At 46.7% G+C, this 24,862-nt stretch overlaps 1 protein-coding gene across 1 annotated transcript in view; it reads left to right on the forward strand.

Moving 5' to 3' along the window:
* The first annotated feature begins 4,515 nt into the window (after positions 1–4,515).
* DHCR7 (7-dehydrocholesterol reductase) overlaps positions 4,516–24,862 on the forward strand; it is a 33,944-nt gene continuing 13,597 nt past the window's right edge. Inside the window, exons 1-6 of the mRNA XM_066583571.1 lie at positions 4,516–4,608; positions 14,908–15,009; positions 15,635–15,857; positions 17,208–17,298; positions 18,315–18,528; positions 24,103–24,307. Coding sequence (XP_066439668.1) covers positions 14,915–15,009; positions 15,635–15,857; positions 17,208–17,298; positions 18,315–18,528; positions 24,103–24,307 — 828 coding nt within the window. The 5' untranslated portion in view covers positions 4,516–4,608; positions 14,908–14,914. The remainder of the gene's footprint in view (positions 4,609–14,907; positions 15,010–15,634; positions 15,858–17,207; positions 17,299–18,314; positions 18,529–24,102; positions 24,308–24,862) is intronic.

Here is a 24,862-nt window from a genome sequence, read left to right on the forward strand (position 1 = left end):
GGGCTGTAACTAGCAACAGATGAAAAAAAAACGTAAAGACCTCCAGGCCTCAGGCTGATATCGGGCCGTGGATCCCAGCCCGATATCGCGCTCGCCAACAAGCGATTTCACTGCGGAGGCGAGACGTTTTTATATCAAAACCCCTTCGCATCACTTTGGAGAGTTTCTCCCATTAATTTCAACTTTCACTGCCCCGCCGCATTGAAAACAGAGCAAAAGAAAGATGGCTCCTGTGTACGACCTCATTCAAAAGAATGGGCTTCATATCCGTACGAGATGTGTGCGTCTCTCAAAGTACAAATATCGCACGATTTTCTCGGCCGTGTGAAAGCAGTCTTAATCAGACCCGTCTACAGACCCTTTTACACGTCTACAGACCCTTTTACACGGGCCGACCAGTCAGATTCTTGCAATCATCTAAAAGATTATCACTCGGTGTAAAGGCACGCCCCGACTGGACGATGAATGAGAATTGATTCTTTTCTCGTTCATCATTCAGTTTCTGCATGCATAAAACTGAGCGGCAGATCGGCCGCGTGAACAAGCGGTCACTGATGTAGGACGTCCTGCTTACTGTGGAGGCGGGTGGCTGGAGCGATATTCCCCCCCCCCCCCCATTACCCGTTACGTCTCCATTTAATCAGCGCAGTCAGAGATGCTCGCTCCTGTGTAAAAGCACAAGAACGGTGATCGCTTCGATGAGCTGTCGGGTATCTGCGCCCAACAGGTCGTCCCGTGTAAAAGGGCCCTGAGAGTAAAACTTTCCTTGTTGCCCGTAGCAACCAATCACAGCACAGCTTTCAGTCACCCCAGCAGTGTAAGAAGCTGTGCTGTGATTGGTTGCTACGGGCAACAAGGACAGTTTGACTGTTACATCGTTTGGTTAAACGAGGCCTTTTTTTCTCATTTTGAAGTTATCGCTCACTACGCAGCGCGACAGCGGCACGAAGCAAGATGGCGACTCCACTACAGCGCAAACAAATAATAGTGCGGTACGCCGAAACAAAATCAATCACTTCAGCACAAAGAAATCCCTGGCGAGGGTACAGCCGATGCAGAAACTGTAAGGCTGGGTTCTCACGGGACGGACGGAAATCCCGCGGCTTGGCCGCACTGAAAAAACGTGAGGTTTCCGCGGGAGAGCCGCAGCTTCAAAACCCGCAGCATTTCACCACAGGTTTTGGAGTGCTTCAGCTGCCGGCATTCCGCTGCGTTTATTTTCCCCATAGAGAGGAGTGAGGTCGCATGTGGAAAAAAAAAGAATTGATATGCCGCGGAATTGAATTCTGCGCCACATGTCCGTTTCCGCCCGGCTTTGCTGCAACGGATTAGCCACCCTGTGTGGACAACATTTTTGCAAAATCTCCTCCACAAGGATGGCTAATCCCGGGATTAGGTGCTGCGGCCGGAATTGCGGCATGGGAATTCAGTCCTGTGTGAACCCAGCCTCAGGGATCCTCACACTGGCGAGCACGGCAAAATCGTAATTTGGTTCATGAGATGCTTGAGCGTCAGCGCTAATTTTTCTTGTCCCAACATCGCTGCGACTTGCGATTTTCTCGCGCCTTTTTTTCACACGATTTTGCCACTATTTTTTAATGCGAAAGTCAAAAGGGCTTTCTGATGTTAAAAAGGGAAACATTGGAGATTTAAAAAACGCAAAACACAGAAAGATAGGACATGTCGCCATTCTGTTCCCTCACATCGTCGCATGAGTGAAAACATCGCAAATGTGAAGGAAGCCATTAAAAAGCACTGATTTCATAATTCTGTGTTTTCACTCACTCTTGCATTGCGCAAAAATCGCACGATTTTATCATTAGTGTGAAGGTGCCCTTAGACTACATTCACACGGGAGAGCGCGATATTGGACTTATATCGCACTTGTCGAAGTGCGTTTTACCTACAGATGCGAGGATCCGCCTCGCATCACTTCTCTGAGCGCCGCAGAATCAGCAAGCGGTTTCCATTTATTTCAATTGGACACGTCACATCGCGCTCCTCTTACGGCATGTGATGTGTTTACAAGGGACACGAAAATATAGGACATGCAGCAATTTATTTTTTTTTTACCTCGCTGTGGGGGAAAAGAATAAAAATTTAAAAAAACGCTCGTGTGTATTACTCAATTCAAAAGAATGAAGTTCAGATTCGCACGCGTTATGTGCGTTTCGTAAGATTCACATTCGTGTGAATGTAGCCAATGGGCTCCCTCACACGAGCGTCCTTGTGATGCTCAGATAGCTAAAACATGGCGGCTATCTGAGCGTTAAATCGAGAAAATGAATAGCAGCCGCGGGCACGTCATGGCTACTATTCGCGAGTATGCCGCTCCCATTCACTCTGCTGACCGGCACCCATAGAGGTCTATGGGAGCCGCCGGGGTTGTGTCGTCAAAAGATAGGACAAGTCCTATCTTGTGACGGAGAGAAATGTTAGCGGCAAAAAGTCGCGCCTATTGTGCTAATTTTGATGCACGGTTTTTTTCAACGTGTCAAAAAATCGTTCATCTGAAAGAACCCAAAGGAAACCAGAAGTTCTTTTAGACGCAATTTTTTGACGTGCCTATCGAGCGTCAAAATGACTCGTGTGAAGGAGCCCCAGGGGAAAGAATAGGCCGCATGACACACCGCAATCCGTGGCAAATACCCACCGAAATCTGCCGGTGACCCGAGGATTTAATGTGGAAATGAAAATAGCTTAAAACCCTCCTGCAAATCTGCAGTCAGACCGGCAGATTTTGGTGCGGCAGTCAGACCGGCAGATTTTGGTGCGGCGGTCAGACCGGCAGATTTTGGTGCGGCGGTCAGACCGGCAGATTTTGGTGCGGCGGTCAGACCGGCAGATTTTGGTGCGGCGGTCAGACCGGCAGATTTTGGGGCGGCGGTCAGACCGGCAGATTTTGGGGCGGCGGTCAGACCGGCAGATTTTGGGGCGGCGGTCAGACCGGCAGATTTTGGGGCGGCGGTCAGACCGGCAGATTTTGGTGTGGCGTTCTGCAGCTGCGGATTTGACTGCGCCCTGCCATGTAATTCCATCCCGTGCGAAAGGTCCCCTGAGGCCGCCTTCACACGGGCGAGAAAATCTTTGCAAACACGTTGGTCTGTTTGAGCCCTTATTGTAAACATTACAATCCCAACAGGACAAACACCTCGTATTCATCCCTTACATGTTGGAGCAGCTCCTGTATCCGATCTACAACCTCCATCTAGACCCCCCCCCCCCCCCCCCCTTCACTACAGGACGGATCCTCGGAGTTCCCTCACTAACACCCTTCCAAATAGCTGGATCGGACGCGGCAGATCAATCTGATGGTCGTCGTGTTCACAGGATGCCACTCTGCTGGGGCTACATAAGATTGGCACCAAAAACACCGGCCAAGCTAAAACGGGGCATGATTTACGGCAGGGGTGTCAGACTCACCGTCACCAAGGCCACATCAGCATTAGAGCGGCTTCACACAGCCAGATTTGCGCCTGTTTTTTTGTACGCTGAATGTGTGCGTGCATTACACAACGAATAGAGTCCACTAATGTCAGGGGGTTCGCACACAATTCAGGAATTTGCGCACAAAGAAAAGCCGCATGCACTATTTTTGTGCACTTATATGCAAAAAGGGTCCCCGTAGAAGTCAATGGGGTGTAGTGGGGGGCACAAATGTGCGCACAAATGCGCAAGGGGGTGTGTGAAACAATCCAAAATTCAGCTGAAATAAAACCCATCTGGAACTTATTAAACTAAAGAGCCATTTAAATCGGGACGCGCAAAAAGTTCAGTAAAATACCCGCAAAAAAAAACGTATTCGTAGGGCAAATATGTTATGGTGAGGCATGTGCATTTGCGCATACGCTTGTGGGAAGTGCTCACACCGCCATATTTGCTGTTCAGTGCATATCTTTTACGGACGGCTTCATCCACATTGGTATTTAGACCTGCGTTTTACGTACGCTTGAAAACAAAAATCACAGCATTTCCTAATTTTGTCCTTAATGACTGAAATTGTCCATTAAAGTCTGTGGGATTGTGTAAATACGCACGAACATCCCGCGTGCAGAACACAACGCCTACGTGCGCAGAAGTGTCCAAACACGGAGTGACTACACAGTTACAGTCAGTGAAAATGCTACATCCGCCCGTGTGAAAGGGCCTAAATGTAACCACTCCGTAGGGCTTAAACACACGGGCGTGTTCTAGTCCCGCTATACGGACGTGAAAATCGCGGACGCAGAAAGGGATGAAACAAAACCACTGATTTCCTACATACATTTGTGTGTGTATATATATGTTTGTATATATTTGCACTGCATATATACGCGTGTTTGTATACATATATATACACACACGTATGAATGTATCCAGCGCACACAGATGCATCCTAGATATTGTTATGGTAACACGCTGGTCTCAGATGGTGGTTTGAGGCGTTTGCACCAATCCGGCCGGCGGGGGGTAGATGATGTGTTTGCTATGGCTGGTGCCATTGGTGAGCAGGCTGAGTGTCACACATGGGGAGGAGGAGGAGGAGGAGGTAGAGCGCCTGCAGACATTGTCCTGCCAGCACAAAGAGGCTGCATGCACCCAGGCCCGACACAAAGCCGCACACACCAGGTAAAGGCTTCCAAAATATTAGCTTCCTTTTTTTTTTGGCAAAAAGACAAAACTCTGCAAGGAGTCGGAGCGGAGGAACGCCTCGTGCGGAGAGGAATCCTCCAGCGCCTGCGCAGAACAGGGGCGAAAGGGGCACAATAAGCAGCACCTCCGAGAACGGAAACATTAGCATTAGAGGACCTGTGATGCTTCGCAGCATGGGGGACTACAAGTTCAAGCATGCCCTGCTATGTATATGGAGGAGAGACGCTCCTCGTATGATATCTACGGTGTGCGGATAGCAGGATCCCTGCGCTTGCGTCTGTCGTCACCAAGCTCTACGCTCCGGATAGGATGGACCAGCCTGTAAAGCCGCTGTGGGAACGTTAGCGGGCAGCAAAATGTGAAGTTTATGTCTTATCTTGCATTCATTTATATAGATGCGTGAACAGGCCGCAGCGGTGTAAGGGTTAACTCACAGATTTGGGCTGAAGTTCCTGCGACTGGCAGTCAGTCCCATCCCTGTGCATGGCATTCTGCAAGCCGCATTCAGGTGAATGGGACGGGCTGCCACAGGTCTGCTGTGTATGAATATACCCCAGAGCCGGCCATACAGGGCGACGTCAGCACTCCGCAGGTGACCCACCATCGTCCCGGCCGCTGCGCACCTCTTCAGCTCTCATACTGCTCCAATTGTTGCAGATATCACTCCTGGCCGATGTTGCACAAGAGTGACGATTTCTTCACACGTTACGAAATGTTGCAGACTTTCGGCAGCAGGAATGGCGGCAGACAATCTGCAGAATGTTCGGCCGCGCTCAGACGTGCGTTCAGTTAAACGCTGCTGGGAACCGCAACATTTTACCGCGATTTCGGGCGGCGTTTTTGATAGCTTGTCAAGCATTAGACAGCGGTTTGTAACGCGCCTCATCATTGTGATGGGCGATGGGATGCGTTAAAAAACGCTGATAAATAGAACAGACAGCGCTCGAAAATCGCGGCGTTTGTAACGAGCGCAGGTCTGAGAAGCCACATTAAAATCAATGGGAGCGTTGTATTGCAGTTAGTGCATCATTTAGGACGCCGCGCTAATCGCGATTTCTTACTGCGTTTCTCGTGGCGATAATTCGCACGCGGGTAGCGCAGTGAACGCTTTTCATAGGATAACTATGGAAAGCGCAGCCCAAATGTCCACGAGGGGAAAAATGGCTTGCAATTTTCCGCTTGCGTTAAAAATCACGGCACGCTGCGATTATCCGCGATGAACCTATCATTATAGATGAGTTCATTGTGGAAAATCGCGGTTCCAAAGTGCTCCCCGGTGGCCACCGCAGCGGAATATCACTACGCCCGTGGACAGGCGGCCTTACTGGGCTAATTTCTGTAGGAAGCAGATGGCTCCATTCTTACTTTAGTGGCCTGGATTGGCATTGCAGGCCACATTCCGATTTAAGTAAATGGCCTGTAATACAAAGTATGGCCACTGCAGTGAGAACGGAGCTGTCTGCTTCCTGTTGAAATCACCTAGGTGCACAATCACAGGAGTGCAGAGAACTGCTGATTGGCAGGATCCTAAGTGAGAGACCACCACTGATTTATTGTAAACATGATACTTTTTCATATATTTAAGCTCTATGTGTCAGTCATTGCAGGAGGTATGTTGTAGATGTCCAGACGCCATTTGACTGGTTTTGATGCTGCCCAGATGTGTAGATTTTAGGGAAAAAAACCACATAAATATCTAATGTAAGTCAGGGTAGGGACAACTATCTTATTAGTGGGGGTCTAACGGCTAAGACTCCAACCAATCATAAGAGGGGTGATGCACGCACACAGCTGATCCATTCATTCCCATGAGACTGCTAGAGATAGATGAGCCCTTCAACTCGGCTATGTCCAGCACTGCCACTGAAATGAATGGAGCGGTAGCGAACGCACGTCACCACTACTTCATTCATTTGGGGACGCTCGGCATTCTCGTGGTCAGTGTGGGTCCCAACAGCAGGACCCCCATTGATCAGAGAGTTATTCCCTGTCCTGAGTATAGGGGATAACTTTATTTTTTGGGCAACCCCTTTAAAAGTAGTGTGGTATTATTTTTTTTCAGTGCGCTACTTCAAACCTCAGCGATACGTCTAGGTGTATGTGGAGCCTTATACTTGTGGATTATGTACTGAGCCATCTTAATCGGGGGTGTCTGCTCCAGGTATACATGGGCCCTTCGGCTCCAGGTGTACATGGGCCCTTCGGCTCCAGGTGTACATGGGCCCTTCGGCTCCAGGTATACATGGGCCCTTCAGCTCCAGGTGTACATGGGCCCTTCAGCTCCAGGTGTACATGGGCCCTTCGGCTCCAGGTGTACATGGGCCCTTCGGCTCCAGGTGTACATGGGCCCTTCGGCTCCAGGTGTACATGGGCCCTTCGGCTCCAGGTGTACATGGGCCCTTCGGCTCCAGGTGTACATGGGCCCTTCGGCTCCAGGTGTACATGGGCCCTTCGGCTCCAGGTGTACATGGGCCCTTGGGCGACAGTGTCAGGGTGGCCCTCAGCCATTTATAGGCCCCGCTCTGCCCCCTGACCATTTAATAAGGCTCCACCTAGCAATAAAATTAAACAAACTCGCTCACCTCTGTCACGCTTCCTCGCCATCCTCCATTCTGTCTTGGCCAGGATCATGTGCAACGATGTAGGTAACGTGATGACATCATCATGCCGCCTCCATGACAGAGGGCGCCAGATGGCGGAACAGGAAGCGCTCGGCATTCTGCCGTCATAGTCCATTCCATGCAGGACTTAAAGACAGAGATACAGTTATATTTAGAGAATAAGGACCACATCAGCCCCTGATTGGCCCCCAGGCTCAGTGGGGCCCAGCTCCTGCCCAGGTTTGCTGGCGTTCCCCGCAATAACAACCAGAAGATTACAAATCCTGGGGAACTGGCTCAAGGGTCATGCAAATGGTGTGGAGGGGATTATTCTGATCTTTGCTATGTGGCCCCCACTCTTCTATGCTTTCTCCACTATGGGGCCCTGTGAGTAAGGCTGCTTTCATATCTGCGTTGGGGATTCCCTGCAGGAATGGGGAATCCCCTGGCTGAATGGGATGAACGGACCCCATTGACTATGATGGTGTTCCTTTGGTTTCCACTCGGTATCTTCTGGCGTTGTGTGACGGAGCCTCCAAACGGGGGTTCCAGCGCAGATGTGAAAGCGTCCTAATCCGGCTAGTGTCCGCAGACACATGGATGGTCAGTGCTGTCACCCGGGTGTCCGCGGCTGAGCACAACCTTCACATTCAGGCCCCGCACTGGAGACAGGATTTACTAAGGAACTTTCCAATAAAAAATTACATTTGGGAACTTTCTGTTTTAAACTTGCAGGAAGTATAACCGGTCCTGGAAACCTTACTGTGTGCCCCTTATTTTGCATATATGTGGGACAAGGAAAGCCCCCATCAATCGCACCACGGTGTTATCTACGCTTGCAAATGAGTCAGGTGTGCCCCTGTTACTCCGCATGTTCTCACCTCCCTTCACCCTCCTTGTTGTGGGTATTCCCCCCTGAATGGGCGTCCTGTGTTACAGTCTCTGCATGCTGACTGCCTGCAGCTATGGAGTTCACACAGGAAATGTCAGCCCAAACTAATGCAAAAACACCAATTATTTAGCCGCAAACTATGCCTTAGTTCAGCAGTTTGCATTCCTCCTCTCCCCAGATGGGTTTACAGGCTAATACTTCATACCAGCGTCTGCTAGCCTGGCAGCTACTGTAAAACTACCTCTGCTGCACCGACAACCTGCTGCTACATTGTAGGCTACACCTCATGTTCTGTAGAAGGTCTGTCCCCGACGTATGCAGCTCCATGCTTATATGTAAACTGTACATGAAGGTGGAGCTGCATCACGGTCAGCAAGAAAGCTTGTGGACAGAAGCCCCCTAACAGCAGCTTAGTAGTTATGTCTACATCTGATGACTACACAGCGCTTCTTGTACTTTGGGGAGAGATTTAGGCCGCCTGCACACGGGCGGGTCGGATGCCGCATGCGGAATCCCGCAGCAGTATCTAAGCCTGTTCCTGGTCAGTCTTCTATTCTGTTCTGCGGATGTGCCCGCTGTCACACCGTCACACATGCGCAGTACAGAATGGGCCGCGCCGTCGCTAGGCAATGATGTGGATCCCCCGACCTTTCCACAATGACGATTGCGGAAGGGCCGCGGTACAGACGGCTGCCATTGACTTCAATGGAAACCGTCCTTGAGGAGCCCACACAAAATTGCAGCATGCTGCGATTTCTCCTCCGCAAGTGAAAGATCGCAACTGATTTCCGCTCGTGGACATGAAATCGCGTATTGCCAGAGCATGCTATGGGTGGTATTTGCTGCGGAATCCAGTGGCGGACGCCCGCTCCGTATTCCGCGATGCAAAGCTACCCGTGTGCTAAAGGGTAGCAGATACTAAACTCCTGGACAAACAAGTATCATCTCCTCTCCCCGACCCCAACTAGCACTTTCAGCAGTTTTGCATCTGCAATACTGCTGACAGACTCCTTTTAAGTGAACTGAAGGTGGTTAAAATGGTTACTTTGTGTTCCGGAGAGCAGGATGTGTGACATTGTGTCCTGCGGTTACAGCTCACATATATGCAGTCATGTGCCAGCCCCCTGACAAAGCTTCCCGGGTCTAGACAATTGTCTGGCTTTTACCTTTGGGCCTCCTTCACACGGGCGAAACCGCATAGCTGCAAGAAAATCGCAGCAACATCGCATCGCTGCATCGTACGATATCGCTGCGATTTTCTCGCAGCGATACCGCGATTTTGTAGCGCTACAAAGTCGCATGTGACGCTACAAAAATCACACGACTTTGTAGCATCTGCTACTGTCTAAGTTGCATCGCATGCAAACCGCGTTTTCATGCGATGCAACAGAGAGGAAGGCTCCATAGAGAAACATGGGCTACAAAACCTCGCGTGTCGCGGGCATATCGCCGGACCTGCGAGGTTTGTGTGTCGTTTTGTAGCATGCTACAAAACATCTCATGTGTGAAGGAACCCATAGGAACCCATGGGCTTCACATACATGTGATCTGTAACATGGTAGCAATGCTACAAAATCGTGCGACTTTGTCGCCCATGTGAAGGAGGCCTAAACGGACGTAGGTCGCCTTCACATCTCACCATGCACAAAACTCGTACAATTTTCTGACGGCCGCGGCGGAGGATCGCGACTTCCCCGAATTGATGCGAGGCAGTTTATAGAGAAAACTATATTCACTCGGGGAATCTCAGTTGCGGGATTTCAGTTGCGCACGTCCTATTTAGGTGCAAATTCATTTTTTACTCGCCTAAATTTCTTTCATCTGAACGTTTCCATAGGAATCCATTGGTTCTAATAGTCTATTGGTTCTGATGGTCGCGATTGTTTTGCGCTTGTAACCTAGCTGCGCGAACACACTCATGTGAATGAGGCCCTAGGGTCACCTCAGGAAGTAATCATCATTGACCTAAATGCTGCTTTCAGATCCTCCCCATGGTCCAATTCTCTCTGGTATCTCCTGAACCATTGGCTGGACTTCAGCACGAGGAGATAACGCGCAATTTATAAGTTTATGAAGGACGTTGCTCTGCTTGGAACGGAGTCAAACTGATAAAAACCCTGGAGAAGATTTTTCCCGAACCGTAAAAACAACTTTAGGGCTTGTTCACAACTCATTATCTACAGGGGTTCCCTTGTGCTTAATGCCTAAAAACCCGAAAACAGAAATAAAAGCTATGTTTTCTATTGCTGAAATTGGCTGAAACGGAGAAGGTCTCACTATCAGTTGGTTTCCATTTGCTTTCGGCATGGTCCACCACTATATGCTTTCTGGCCTCCTTCTGCTACGATAGGATGAGATCTTACGTTCAGTGTCCCTGGAATGAACACCGGTTCAATGAGGCGATCGCGCCAAATTTCAACCCATGCGTTCCCGCTGAAATCTGTATTGTCTTCTGATTGGGTCGTGCTCTTACTAGTAATTTGCTAGATTGAAACCACATTGTCACACTGCAACATTGTATCTAATGATTGTCAATGGTGTTGTGTTGCAACCTAGTGAGACTGCGACATGACAGACACAGAAAATTTAACTTTTGGGTAATGTCGGGGAATAGAAGAAGATTGGGGTTGTTCAATTTCAACATTCAATGCTATTTTTCCCGGGAGATAAGTCACTGCCAGAGCTGTGTGGTTGCGGCTTACCTTCCTCAAGCCACGAACATTCATATTTATGGGGAAGTAACTGTCGTTCGTCTGACAGTTGTTGAATGTCTATGGGCAGCTTAAAAGGCTTTTACCCACACTGATGAGGCGACCGCCCGTCACTCTCCTATGATGTCACCGACAATGTTGGCCGCAGTACCCTATGACCTCTTGTTGGAACACAGCCAGAAGTGGCGGGTCCAACTTTAAGTTGCCGGAAAACCCCTTTTACTTAAGAGCTTGCTGATATCTCAGCTTCCTGGACCTCTGCCATTGTGATTGGGGCAGGAATGGAAAGGGAATGTAGCAAGGTTTATTTCAATGACCGCTGACATTTAGGTTCTTGGAGGACTGACATACCCTTTTCCAATGAATAAGTTGCTCCTAGGATCTTTTTGGAGTGCACTGCTAGACGTTCCCATACGATCAGCTGTTGTCACCAAAGTAACATTATGGTATGTAGAGGCTTTCAATATGAGGTATTTCCTGCTGGTGATCCCATTATTAAATATCACATTAATTGTACAGATCACAAAAAAATAATCAGTGTTTGCTATTTACTACCAGTGAAGAGTTCTGACGTCTACTTACATATTATAGCACCCCCTGGTGTCCACAGCATATACAAATGTACACGTCCACCTAATAAGCTGATTGCTGGAGGACACACATGCTCAGTCAGTTCCCGGCTAGGCCTCTGCATTGTGATTCACTGCAGGGCAGCCAATAGCAATAGCTTTCTGCCTGCTTGTCAAGAGAGGAGCAGAACCTCTGCAGGAGGACGGATTGTAGCTGAGATGACATGGGCAGTAAGAAGAGACTCTACTGTCGGCTGCCAGAGGAGGAAGGAGACTGATTCTGTCCAGCGCCGCCCCCAGCAGCTGTCTGCTTATCAGGAGAAGCAAAGCCTCTGTAGGAGGACGGATTTAAGCTGAGATGACTGGAAGTCAAAGGGGAAAAGAAGCCGATCTTGATTAGATCCCACCTCAACAGCACCAAGGGGTATACATGGATGCGAAAAAATGATGTCAAAGGATTTTTTATACTAGGAACACTGCAAATTAACTGTCTATTAACTGTCTTTCAGGACTTTTACTATGAAAATATTTTAATGGATAACCTGCAAAGTTTGCCCCCTGAATTAACCCCATACGCCATGCTACCGTGTTTCCCCGAAAATAAGACAGTGTCTTATTAATTTTTGTTCAAAAAGGTGTAACTTTTTTACATGTATAGCTGCCTGAACACTATTTAAATTGACTTTTTTTTAAATTAACTGTTAGCAGGGCTTAATTTTGGAGTAGGGCTTATATTTCAAGCATCCTCAAAAAGCCTGAAAAATCATTTTGTATCCTCAAAAATTCTGGAAAATCATGCTATGTCTTATTTTAAGGGTATCGCTTATTTTCAAGGAAACAGGGTAAAACCACTCCATTTACTGAAGCATGCTACATTGGGAACACATCCCATTAGTAGAATGATCCTACATAGATAATGCACAATATCCAACCCATTCACGTATTGCTACATCATCAGAGCTGGTGACAGCAGTCAGACTACAACATCCCCGTTCATCCGTAGGGCTATTAGGAATACATTTGCATTAAATATATGACTAAATAAGTCTTGTCTGATGATGCGGATGTGACTAATGTATAACTCTGACCTGCTATGAGTGCGGAGAGGAGAATGCTTTTAAAAGCTTTAGCCTTCAAAGTCCATTCGCTGCCTCTCTGATATAATTGCTATATTGGAAACGTCATGCTTCATTCGGGTAAAGTGACAGCTGCCACCGAGCCGACAGCAAGGAGAGCGAATACTAAACTAGATGCTAAAGTGGATGTCCAACCGAGCTCTGAGCAGTCAGCCTCTTGCCCATCGGTGATGCTTACCTATTTATGTTCTTCAGTTTCAGCTTGGTTACATGGTAGGACTTAGACTCGGGTCCTGCCATGGCTTTTGGCACATCAGGTGACAAAAGTATGCCATCATTGTCAATCAAAGGCAGCAGTTTCAGCATCATCCCATGAAAGGTCGACGGGACGCAAGTCCTCTATAAATGTACATCGCCAGGTGATGTTTTGACCCTACCGCGCTTCCCATTCTTTTGATTCCATGAGATAGCAACTCTTTCTAGTCTTCTCCCCGGGAGGCGTAGAATGTATCCGGCAATACGGAGTTGGCTTTCAGTGACTTGGGAAGCTGCAAAAGAAGCTATATAATAAATTCATTTGGGGATTTAGGCTGCTGCTCTGTCCTTCCACTGTGCTTTATACTGCAGCGCTGCTTGCTAAGATTGATTGCTGTGTACAAATAATAATAGCTTGCAGGATGTCAGAGCATGGAGAGTTAGGGAAGATTATAAACTGCAGACGCTATTACATGAGTACTAATGGCTGCCACTAGCGCTTGAGTTTTACAAACAAGTGCTGGGCTGAACCTGCAAGTGCCGCCTGCCAATTTGCTCGCTCTAAGTCGCTTACGTTAGTGGTGCTGTATAATAGTGCTCTAAGGGCGGTTTCACACGGATGTATTTGCGCGCGCAATACGCAGAGAATGGAACCCATTGATTTCAATGGGTTAATGCCCACTTCCTTTTTCCTTTTTTTTGCACGTACATTTTTTGCGCACAAAAAACTAGGACCTGCTCCCAAGGGTCCCCATAGAAGCCTATGGGAGGTGCGCTAATATAGAATACGCTGCGCAATTCTGTGAAAAAGAGAACACATCTGGACCTTATTAGGTTAAATAACCTTTCAAACCGGGGCGTGTTCGTCCGCCATGCACAAATGAACATGCAGAAAAAGTATGTCAAAATATGCCGATACGCACGCAACTCTACCTCGTTCATAGTACCAATACACTTGGCTGAAGCACGCACGTTGGTGCATACGCTCATGTGAAGCTGCCCTAAGAGTATGTTCATAAGGGTCAGTAATGGTTTTCTGTTGCACAGAAACCGCATTGTGATGGATTTTAGTGCAGATCCATATCGCAATCTGCAGAAAACCCCACACCAGACTTGACCCTCCAGTTAGGGGCATAACTATAGAGGGTGCAGGGGATGCAGTTGCACCCGGGCCCAGGAGCCTTAGGGGGCCCATAAGGCCTCTCTTCTCCATATAGGGAGCCCAGTACTATGAATAAAGCATTATAGTTGGAGGCCCCGTTACAGGTTTTGCACTGGGGCCTAGAAGCTTCAAGATATGCCTCTGTGCAGCATGGTTTAGGTATGGGTACGGGTACAGATACAGATAGAGGGGGGGCCCCAGCTCACGTTTTGCATCAGGGCCCCTGAGCCTTTAGTTACGCCCCTGCCTCCAGTTGAATGGCTGTGGATTTTGATCTGAATTGCGGTGCACACTTTACGGTGCAGGAAATCCGCACCAAATCCACTTTGTGTGATTACACCCCATAAGCAACTAAACAACCAGTAGAGAAAATGACCAGGTAACGGCGGTCCGGGGCTGCGGTGAGTCCTTTATATGGGGAGCCCAAAACTATATAAGAGAAATAACTCTGCATACCCCTTTAACGCCATGTGTATTTATGTCACATCCACTATGGATTACCGGCAGCAAAACCACAGCTGCTAAAGCCACCCCAAGTGGTGATGATTCCCTGCGGATTTCTCCCCCACATTGACAGGTCTCTTTGCACTGTAGAGGTTTTCTGCAGCCTATGGACAAGACTTCTTGGACTCTCATCCACAATTCCTCTACTGTGGAATATCCTCAGCATTTCCACCCCATGTGAGCATATCCTATCAGTCATCTGAAAACTAAGCCAATTGGCAGTACAACCGCTAAATGGTGTCACATGCCTGTAAATGAGTGGGATTGTAAGGATACTGAGACGGGCAGATTGTGGTGCATTATTCTTGCCCGTCCTGCACCAATAATCTGCAGTGAGGAGCCGTACAGCGCGGAGTGTTCAGACTCTTCCTCTAGAGATCTGAGATTATGTTGCAGACCTCCAGCATGCCTGTTACGTCGCAGACACATTCCATCATCTGTCATTCTGTTCTCCCTACTTCCACAGAAGTTCTGAGTGTAACAGTTTATTTCTCCCTGTCTTGCAGTAATAACATGGGCGAGCGCCGGAAACAGAACGCACCAAGAGGAGAGCACAAGAAAATAGTCAACGGTGCAAAAGAGCATGGCGGCCAATGGGGGCGGGCCTGGTAAGAAAATCGCCAGTTTTATTTCTTAGTTGTATCAGTCGAATGCTATATAATAGTGCTCCCAGGACATCTCTCACAGGGAATGTCTCCCAGCGTTCCCCAACTTGTAGTTTTGCAGCTATATAGAAGCATAGTATATATATATATCAATACATACCTTGTAATATTTGCCTTTCATTAGTTTGGGACAGCTGGGTGACTTAAAGGAGTTTACTATTAATGACCTATTCTCAGGGTCTGTCACACAGAATCCCAGCTGATGAGCTGCTATCGGTCCTGCTGTCATTACAGAAGCTGACAGCTCTGTCCGTACTGCAGTGGGCCAGTTTGGTACTGCAGGCGTGGCCGCCATGGAATTCAATGCAATACCCACTGGGGCCACTGCACTATGGACAGAGTTGTCTACTTCCGTCTCTGTCCATAATGACGGCTGACCCTAGAGTAAAGTCCCGAACAAACTCCTTTTAACATTTTTTGAAACAGATATCAAGAGAATTGTGTGAAGAGAAGGTTTGGATCAGTTTCTTATATGTAGATTTTTACTTAGAGTAAATTTGCAGAAAATAATAAAATGTGCCTGCCCTATTCTGCATGTGACTATATGACATTATGTCTCTGCCGACAGGGAGGTGGACTGGTTTTCTCTGGGAAGCGTCATCTTCCTCCTGATGTTTGCGCCCCTTATTGTCTATTACTTTGTGATGTCATGTGACCAGTACCAGTGCGCTCTCACCGGCCCCGTCCTCGATTTGTACTCCGGAAAAACTCAGTTGTCTGACATCTGGAAGAAGACGCCGCTGATCACCTGGGAAGCGGTTTACATCTATGCAGCCTGGGTCTCTTTTCAGGTAATTACATACAACGTTTGTGGTTTTAGCGGTCATTGATACACCTTGTTACTACGATTTCAGCTGACTTTTGACGTAATACAGACTTGTCAAAAGTATTGATCTGTGGGGATCCATCCGCTGAGATCCCACTGATCACTAGAACGAGGGGGCTGCAGCACTCACCCAAGTAGTGCTCCCCCTCAGGTGTCCTTGTTGCTTTTCGGCTCCTGGCAGCTGAAGATGGTTCGCATGCAGGTCTATAGAAAGCGCTACACGCTTCTATGAGGTCGTCTTTAGCAGACAGATGGAGCCGAAAAGAATCGAATACAGCCCATGGAGAACAGCACTTGGGTTAGCACTGCAGCACGCTCGTTCCAGCGATCATCAGGGGTCTCAGCAGCGGGACGCCCACCGATGAATGCTTTTCATATGTTTCTATGACATGTCAACAATTAGTTAAGAGCATGGATCCTCTTTAAAGGAACTTTGTCAGGTTCTATAAGTCAGACGACCTTGTAGCGCTCTTTTGCCGGGATTGTTTTGGGGGGTGGGGGCTTGAAATATAAGCCCTACCCCAAAAATAAGCCCTGGTGTCTTAAAAAAAAAAAAAGAATACATCACCTAACAGGCGCTGTCCGCTCCCCATGTGTTACATTTCCTACTGCAAAAGTTGCATCGCACCACAGGAAAACTGCATTTTCTGCGAAAAAACTGCCATGGGACTCAAAGGAAGGCTCCATAGGGGAAATGTGGGCTGCAAAAAAAAAAATCACAATTCGCGGCTGTATATAGAGCATGCCGCGATTTTGTATTCTCACAATATCGCAGGCTACAAAACCTCGCTCGTGTGAAAGAACCCATTGGAAGGCATGAGGTCTACATACATGTGACTTGTAGCACTGTCGCATCGCGAGAAAATGGCACAATTTTGTGGAAGCGGCCTTATTCTCAGCTTCCTCTCCGTTCTCTTGCTGTGTGTGTCCGGATAACCTCCTAATTCAGTGCACGCATGCAAAGCTGAGTCCGATGCGCGCACCGAGTGCAAGCTTCCCGGGCGAAGACAGAGGGAATAGACAGGCAGCTGAGTATAAAACCCACAGCCCCGGACTCGGTGGCCTCTGTCTTATGAGCTAGTGCTCAAAGAAACGGACGGGCTCCATAACTGCATCTGCCATTGTAGGAATGGAGGATAGGGACATTTGGGATTTCAACCTGCCAAGTCCTTTCTTTCCCAGGTGATACTTGGCACCAGAGGTGTTAGCTTCTTGGGGGACGGAAGCGAACCCTGAAGAGTAGAGAAGTCCGTTCCTCTTTAGGGTCCATACAGATAGTAATAAGTTCCTCATGCTCAATGTGTTACCATTATAGGTGTTCCTGTACATGTTACTTCCAGATATCTGCCATAAGTTTCTTCCTGGATATGTTGGAGGTGTCCAAGAAGGAGCACGAACGCCGGCTGGTAAGTCCAGATAACACCTCCTACTGCACGCATCTTAGAGCGACCTTCCAGTTTCGGGATAAAATGTCCTGGAGGGGGTCATATTGCCTGCAGTTGTTCTTCTTGTCTGGGTCAGCAGATGTGGATCCATCATGCCGCACACTGGTTTAGCTTTGGGCCAAATCCAGACGTGACTCTTGAGGAACCCCGGTCTTCACCCTTTAACCCCACCAACTATCCCCAAGCTTTTGCAGTGTAAGCATTTCTGGCAATGTGGTAGTTGATGCTACGACAGACCAAGGCGCGGTGCCTGAGCGCGTGAATAGAGGTATAGTCAGATCATTTGGGGTTGAGGCAGGCAACATAACTTCAGAAGGAGGAACAAGTCAGAGGTCAGGACACATAGGGCGGGTTCTTCATGGTACAGCAGCCCAGAGGTCGGGGCAGTCAATACAACAACGCTGGGGTCAGGAGTGAAAAATGCAACATAGTCAAGAATAGCAAAAGTCAGAAAACATAGTGTCAGAACTGTAACACTTCTCTGGTGTCCCTCTGATTCGTCAGCTCCAGGTTCCATTCTCGGCCATCCAAGGTGGCTGGCAGTCTTCAGACTACCTAAACTGCATAGTGCATTGGTAGTGTTAGACCACCAATGCATTATACCTCTTCTCTGATTGTCCACAGCTGCCGATATGATCAGAGAGTAAGGCGTAGTGTATGTTAGGTATTTAGAAAATTGCTGCAGCCATCTTGGACCGAAGACCGGGGCTGAAAATGATGGATCGGGGTGGGGTGGGGGGCAGCAGAGAAGAACCACTGCCGGTAATATAACCCTTCCCCCTCTCCCTCCTGAAACTGGAGGGTCACTTTAACACACATCCAGGTTTCCAGTTAATTAAATATACACTACAGTCCTATTAACTGCATTGCTGACCTAATGTACTCCTCCCTCCCATGGACACAAGTCCTTAGTAACCCGTCCTGTAAGTAACGTCAGATGGAGAACCTTGACAATAACCCCAGTGTTTCTTCATCAGGTATCATCAACAAGTACCAGATCAATGGACTCCAGGCCTGGATCGTAACCCACATTCTCTGGTTCGCCAACGCCTATTATTTCCACTGGTTCTCCCCCACCATCATCATTGACAACTGGATTCCCTTATTATGGTGTGCAAATATACTGGGGTACTCGGTCTCCACATTCGCTATGATCAAGGCCTACTGGTTCCCAACAAATGTCAAGGATTGGTAAGATGGCGACCTGTACTGTACGTCATACGATTACAAGGGAATGTATATGTATATTGGTTGGCTGACAAGACCTAAATGTTCAATAGGACTGTGGAAGTGGCACCCTGTAATCATAGTGTATAGTATGGCTGGCCTTAGCTACATGTGACCTGTGCAGTCGGCCACGAGCTTATAGGGGGTGCACCAAATAGATATAGGCTGGGGATGATTGCGCCTCTTAGGTCCACCTGACCAGATGATCTTCTTTCTCCGTGTGGTAGCATCTTGTGGAGATGCATAAACCATCCTCCTTGCTCTGTCTCCTCCCTCTGATGTTCCGAGATGCCGCTGTAAGCCCATCAGCACCCCTCACAACACAGTTGCTTAGTTCTGCTACTGTACTTATGTTTTGAGCTTGGTTTTGGTATTGTATATATGCACTGATGTTGGTTTGTACTGTATTTTATAAGCTTGGTTCAGGTGCTGTATTTATTTCATGAGCTGGGTTCTGGGGCTATATTTATGTAGTCAGCTTGGTTCTGCATTGTATCTATGTACTGAGCTTTGCTCTGGTGTTGTACGTATGATAGGAGCTCAGTTCTAGTGCTATGTTTATGTATTGAGCTTGGTTTTGGTGCTGTATTTGTTATCTGTTTAGTTCTGGTGCTTTATGTACTGAGCCTGGTTGTGATGCTGTATTCATGGTAGGAGCTTGGTTCTGATGCTGTATTTGTTATCTTCTTAGTTCTGGTGCTTTATGTACTGAGCCTGTTTGTGATGCTGTATGTATTTCATGAGCTGGGTTCAGGTGCTGTATTTCTTTCATGAGCTGGGTTTTGGGGCTATATTTATGTAGTCAGCTTGGTTCTGCATTGTATCTATGTACTGAGCTTTTCTCTGGTGTTGTACATATGATAGGAGCTCAGGTCTGGTGCTATGTTTATGTATTGAGCTTGGTTTTGGTGCTGTATTTATGTTATCTGTTTAGTTCTGGTGCTTTATGTACTGAGCCTGGTTCTGATGCTGTATTTATGGTAGGAGCTTGGTTCTGATGCTGTATTTATGAAATAATATTTTTATTGAATTTTGACAGTCTTGTTTGATAATAAAATCAAAGCGATATATTCATGTGGGTAAATAGAGAAGGAAAATCGTGAGATTCATTGCTTAAACTTAAAACAAATAAATCATTTATGAACTAGTCAACTGGTCAAGTTGTAGTTCCACATGTCAAGTATGGTGAGGAAGAGTGACTGGGATACTAGGGCAACGGTAATTGATTATTGTTAAAATATTAAGTAATTAGGGAAACAACAGTAAAGGTGCATTTACACACAAAGATGTTCGGTTAAAAGATGGCTTTTGAGCGATCATTTTGCATAAACTACTACTTGGTACGAATGCCTATTAGTACCAATTAGTAGTGTGTGCACTGACGGGAGCTGTATTCAGGGAACAGACCACCCGCTGTTCTCTGAATAAACTCCCTTTGTCCTGCCACGGGTCTGACTACTGAGACAATGTAATCAGCGCTCCGCAGGCAGAACACAGAGTGCGGTCCTTCTTATCAGCTGTTCTGCCGAATGATGGATTTCATGCCGAACTGAAATTTATTGTTCGCAGAAAAGTGAAAGATGGGCACATTTACACGCAACAATTATCGTTTAAAAGACGGCTTTTGAGCGAATTTTAAACAAATCGTTGTGTCTAAATGGGCCTTAAGAGCTCTGAAGACCTTCCGCCCAGTCATGTCTGAACTTCTCTTTTCTGCTGAAAGCACTTGAATGCGCGCCCTTATACCAGCAATTATTGTTGACTGACTTAATTATGTCAGAGATAGAGGAGATGGAGTTACCACTCCAATGTTGGGCGATATCATAGAATGGTAAAGTTGGAAGGGACCAATGCAGGATCACTAAATCATCCCAGTCAGATGTCTGTCCAGTCTCTGTTTGAAGACTTCCATTGAACTCATCACCTCCTGTGGCAACCTGTTCCACTCATTGATCCCCCTCAATGCCTAATATCTAATCTGTGTCTCCTCCCTTTCAGTTTCATCCCATTGCTTCTAGTCTTTCCTTGTGCAGATGAGAATAGGGCTGATCCCTCTGCACTAGGACAGCCCTTCAGATATTTGTAGACCGCTATTAAGTCTCCTCTCAGCCTTCTCTTCTGCAAGCTAAACATTCCCAGATCCTTCAACCGTTCCTCATAGGACATAATTTGCAGACCGCTCACCATCTTGGTAACTCTTCTCTGAACTTGCTCCAGTTTGTCTATGTCTTTTTTAAAGTGGGGTGCCCAGAGCTGGACCCAGTATTCCATATGAGGTCTGACTAAGGAAGAGTAGAGGGGGATAATGACCTCACGTGATCTAGACTCTATGCTTCTCTTAATACATCCCAGAATTGTATTTGTCTTTTTGGCTGCTGCATCACATTGTTGACTCATGTTCAGTCTATGATCTATTAGTATAACCACGTTATTTTCACATGCGCTGCTGCTTAGCCCAATTCCTCCCATTCTGTATGGGCTTTCTTTATTTTTCTTGCCCAGATGTAGGACTTTGCATTTCTCCTTGTTAAATACCATTCTGTTAGTTGCTGCCCTCTGTTCAAGCTTTTCTAGATCCTTTTCAATACTCTCTCTCTCTTCCTAGTGTTAGCTATCCCTCCTAGCTTTGTGTCATCAGTAAATTTGATCAGTTTCCCATCCATTCCCTCCTCCAGATCATTTATAACAATGTTGGCCAACACTGGGCCTAGGACAGAGCCTTGTGGTCCCCACTTACTACATTCTTCCACTTGGATGTGCAGCCATTTATGACCACTCTGTGAGTACGATCACTCAGCCAGTTGTGAATCCACCTAACAGTTGCCTTGTCAATACCAGATTTGGTCATTTTTTCAATAAGTATGGTATGAGATACTTTGTCAGATGCTTTTCTAAAATCCAGATATACTGTATTCACCGCATTTCCCTGATCAACCCAGTCGGTGATTCTGTCATAGAAGGAAAGTAGATTTGTCTGGCATGACTTGTTTGTTACAAACCCATGCTGGCTCTGGTTAATTACTCCATTCTCATCCAAGTACTTGCATACATGCTGTTTAATCATTTGTTCTACATGCGATCAAGATATGCATGTTTGGAGTACATAGCGTACTTGGGAGTTGGTCTGCATTTAGGTTTAAAGAGTCAGAGCAGGATAAGGCAACATCTGGATGTTACTGAGATTTGTAATACGTTAGAAGGCCTGGCCGCAGAGTCTAGACAAGTATGGACAATGCCATCAACTACGCACCTCCAGCAATTTCTGGAGAAGCAGGGAGCAATCTTGTTCAAAGGGCACGGGGCTAGGCTATTTATTATGTGTTAGGCCTAATTGTTTCCATTTGGAGAGACATAGATTCTTAATGGTGGTTTCATATATGGTTATTTCAGCCTTGTGTAGCGGGAAGGAAATTAATTTTGGTTTTTTGGTCACCACGCTCCAAACATTGGTGACCGCAAGGAGAGTGGTTGAGGTACGGGGTGATTTACAGTTAAAATATAGTTGAGCTGTTTTAGGGAACGTTGTTTAGCCTATAATTCGCAATGGATACCCATTTAGGGAGAAGTATTCTTCCAAATGGTTTTGAACTTCATTCGAGAAGTCCAAGTCATTAAGAAGGGAGTTGTTAAGCCTCCTAGGTGATGATGGGGTTAGGATAAACATCTCATTGATAGCCAAGGAAACAGGTTATAAGGCCTATGTCAGACGAGCGGGACCTTTGTAGTTCCCATTTGTCTACTAAGAAGTAATTGATGCGGGAATATACTCTATGCGGGTGGGAGAAGAAAATGTAATTCCTCTCATTGGCATGTTGTATTCTCCAAACATCATATAGATCGCTTTGGAATAATGAGGTCTTGTAAGCCCTGTGCATTATTAGTGGGGTGTGGGACACTTTTGTCAAAGGAGGTCTTAGGGGCAGCATTAAAGTCTCCACAGACTATCAGTGCCCCTTGCTTGACACTTGCAAAACGATCTAGATCTCCTTGGACAAAAGTAGATTGTTTGTTTGGAGAATAAATTGAAAGGATAGTGTATAAGGCATTGATCATCAGGCATGTTAGTATAATACATCTACCTTCCTCGTCTGCGACCACATTTAGGAATTGGGACGCCCGATGTTGTATTTATATTAAGAGCTTGGTTCTGGTGCTGTATGTATGCACTGAGTTTGGTTCTGGTGCTGTATGTATGTACTGAGTTTGGTTTTGGAATAGTATTTATATTACGAGCTTGGTTCTGGTGCTGTATTTATGTACTAAGCTTGGTTCTGGTGCTGTATTTATGTAATGAGCTTGGTTCTGGTACAGTATTTATATTACAAGCTTGGTTCTGGTGCTGTATGTATGTACTGAGCTTGGTTCTGGTGCTGTATTTATGTAATGAGCTTGGTTCTGGTGCTGTATTTATGTAATGAGCTTGGTTCTGGTACAGTATTTATATTACAAGCTTGGTTCTGGTGCTGTATGTATGTACTGAGCTTGGTTCTGGTGCTGTATTTATGTGCTGAGCTTGGTTCTGGTACAGTATTTATATTACAAGCTTGGTTCTGGTGCTGTATGTATGTTCTGGTTCAGTATTTATTCACTGAAGTGTTCTAGTGTGGGTATGCTGTTATGCTGCTGCTTTCTGCAAGTGTTGTATACAGGCAGAGTGCCTATCAGTGCAATATATATTTTTTTCCTTAAAAATGGAGATTGAGGAGGTTTGAGAAAATAATTCTGTGCAGGGTGTATGGGGTTGTACAGGAGGTGAATTGTGGCCTGCTTTAAACCGTTACAGGCATGTGACACAACGTATGAGATATGCACAGTAAATGGGCTTTTTTCCCCTCCCTGCTTGAGGACCTCAAGTTGACTTCTTATTTCTCATACCATAGAAGAAATAACATTACCACCAGTTTCTGATTGTACGCTTTTGCGGGAGGGTCACTGTAACTGACTTACGGGGAGCTGCAGGTATGATGATATCATTCTAAGGGCCCATTCAGAAGGGCGTAAATCCAGGCCGCGTTTATTCCACCGACCGCACACTGACTCCTTATAGCCAATTAGTGTTTTTTCGCTGCAGGTCTGTGTCCGTGTGATGCAACTTGTGTCTACGTTTCTCAGGCACAACTCGCATATAGATGTCTGAATAAAGCCTTAGAGAGGGACGAGTCGTTTCACGAAATTCACTAGTCCATAGAATGAATGGGAAGAATCGTTTTGCCTACTATTTTTTCATATGTTCAACTTTGCAAATTGACTAAATTACAGTTACGGTTGTGAATCGACAAATATATCCTTATAGCCGCTCTCTAAAATGGTCTTCTATGACGGCCGTAGTGATCACTGATATGTAACATGTGACTGTAGTGCAACAGTCAAGTGATAAAGGAAGTAACCTAGACCCAAATCGCACCGCTGCAGCTTCATATCTTATCTATGAGCGAAACCGAGAAAAACAGAACTGTGAGGAAATGTTATACAGATCTCTATAATAGAGCTGCGACGATAGACAATCACCGGCTCATCTATTTTATTGTTGTTTTGCAGTAAATTCACCGGTAACGTTATCTACGACTACATGATGGGGATTGAGTTTAACCCTCGCATTGGGAAGTGGTTTGATTTTAAGCTTTTCTTCAACGGCCGTCCTGGAATTGTGGCCTGGGCTTTAATCAACCTGTCATACGCCGCGAAGCAACAAGAGTTGTATGGGCAGGTCACCAACTCCATGATCCTTGTCAACATTCTGCAGGTACGGCCAACACCCCACTCTGCTTCCTACCTTCTCGGCACTCATTCATTGGAGGATTGCATCTTTTTACAGCCCCCCAAAAAATCATAATTGTTGGTGGCGGTCGTCCCCATATAAATGGGGGATGTGCTGCTAACACTTGGGCCCATTACAGCCCTTGAGGTTATATACATGGACATTTGTTCATGTGGACTGTTGGTCTGGCATGTCCAATTCACGAATGAGAAATAGAATGTATATCGGGCAGCACACAGGCGGGGGTCCATGTAATGTCTGATGCGAGTTGCGACCGAGTCTGTCGGTTGCAACTTGCATTATGGATAGCATGCACCTTGGCTACAAGGATGAACAATCGTTTGCCCCACCTAGACTCTGAAATGGTCTGTGTAAAGGCCAGATAGACAAGTGCCAAACTCACTGATCAGTTCACCTCATTGGGACCATATTTTTAAAGGGGTTTTTGGCTTGTAAACTATTGATTGTGAATCCATAGGATAGTCCATCCTTAGTAGATCAGTGGGGGTCCTCTGACCAGGATCTCTGCTAATCAGCTGT

Source organism: Eleutherodactylus coqui, chromosome 11, assembly GCF_035609145.1.
Source record: "Eleutherodactylus coqui strain aEleCoq1 chromosome 11, aEleCoq1.hap1, whole genome shotgun sequence".
In the NCBI taxonomy this organism is placed as follows: Eukaryota; Metazoa; Chordata; class Amphibia; order Anura; family Eleutherodactylidae; genus Eleutherodactylus; species Eleutherodactylus coqui.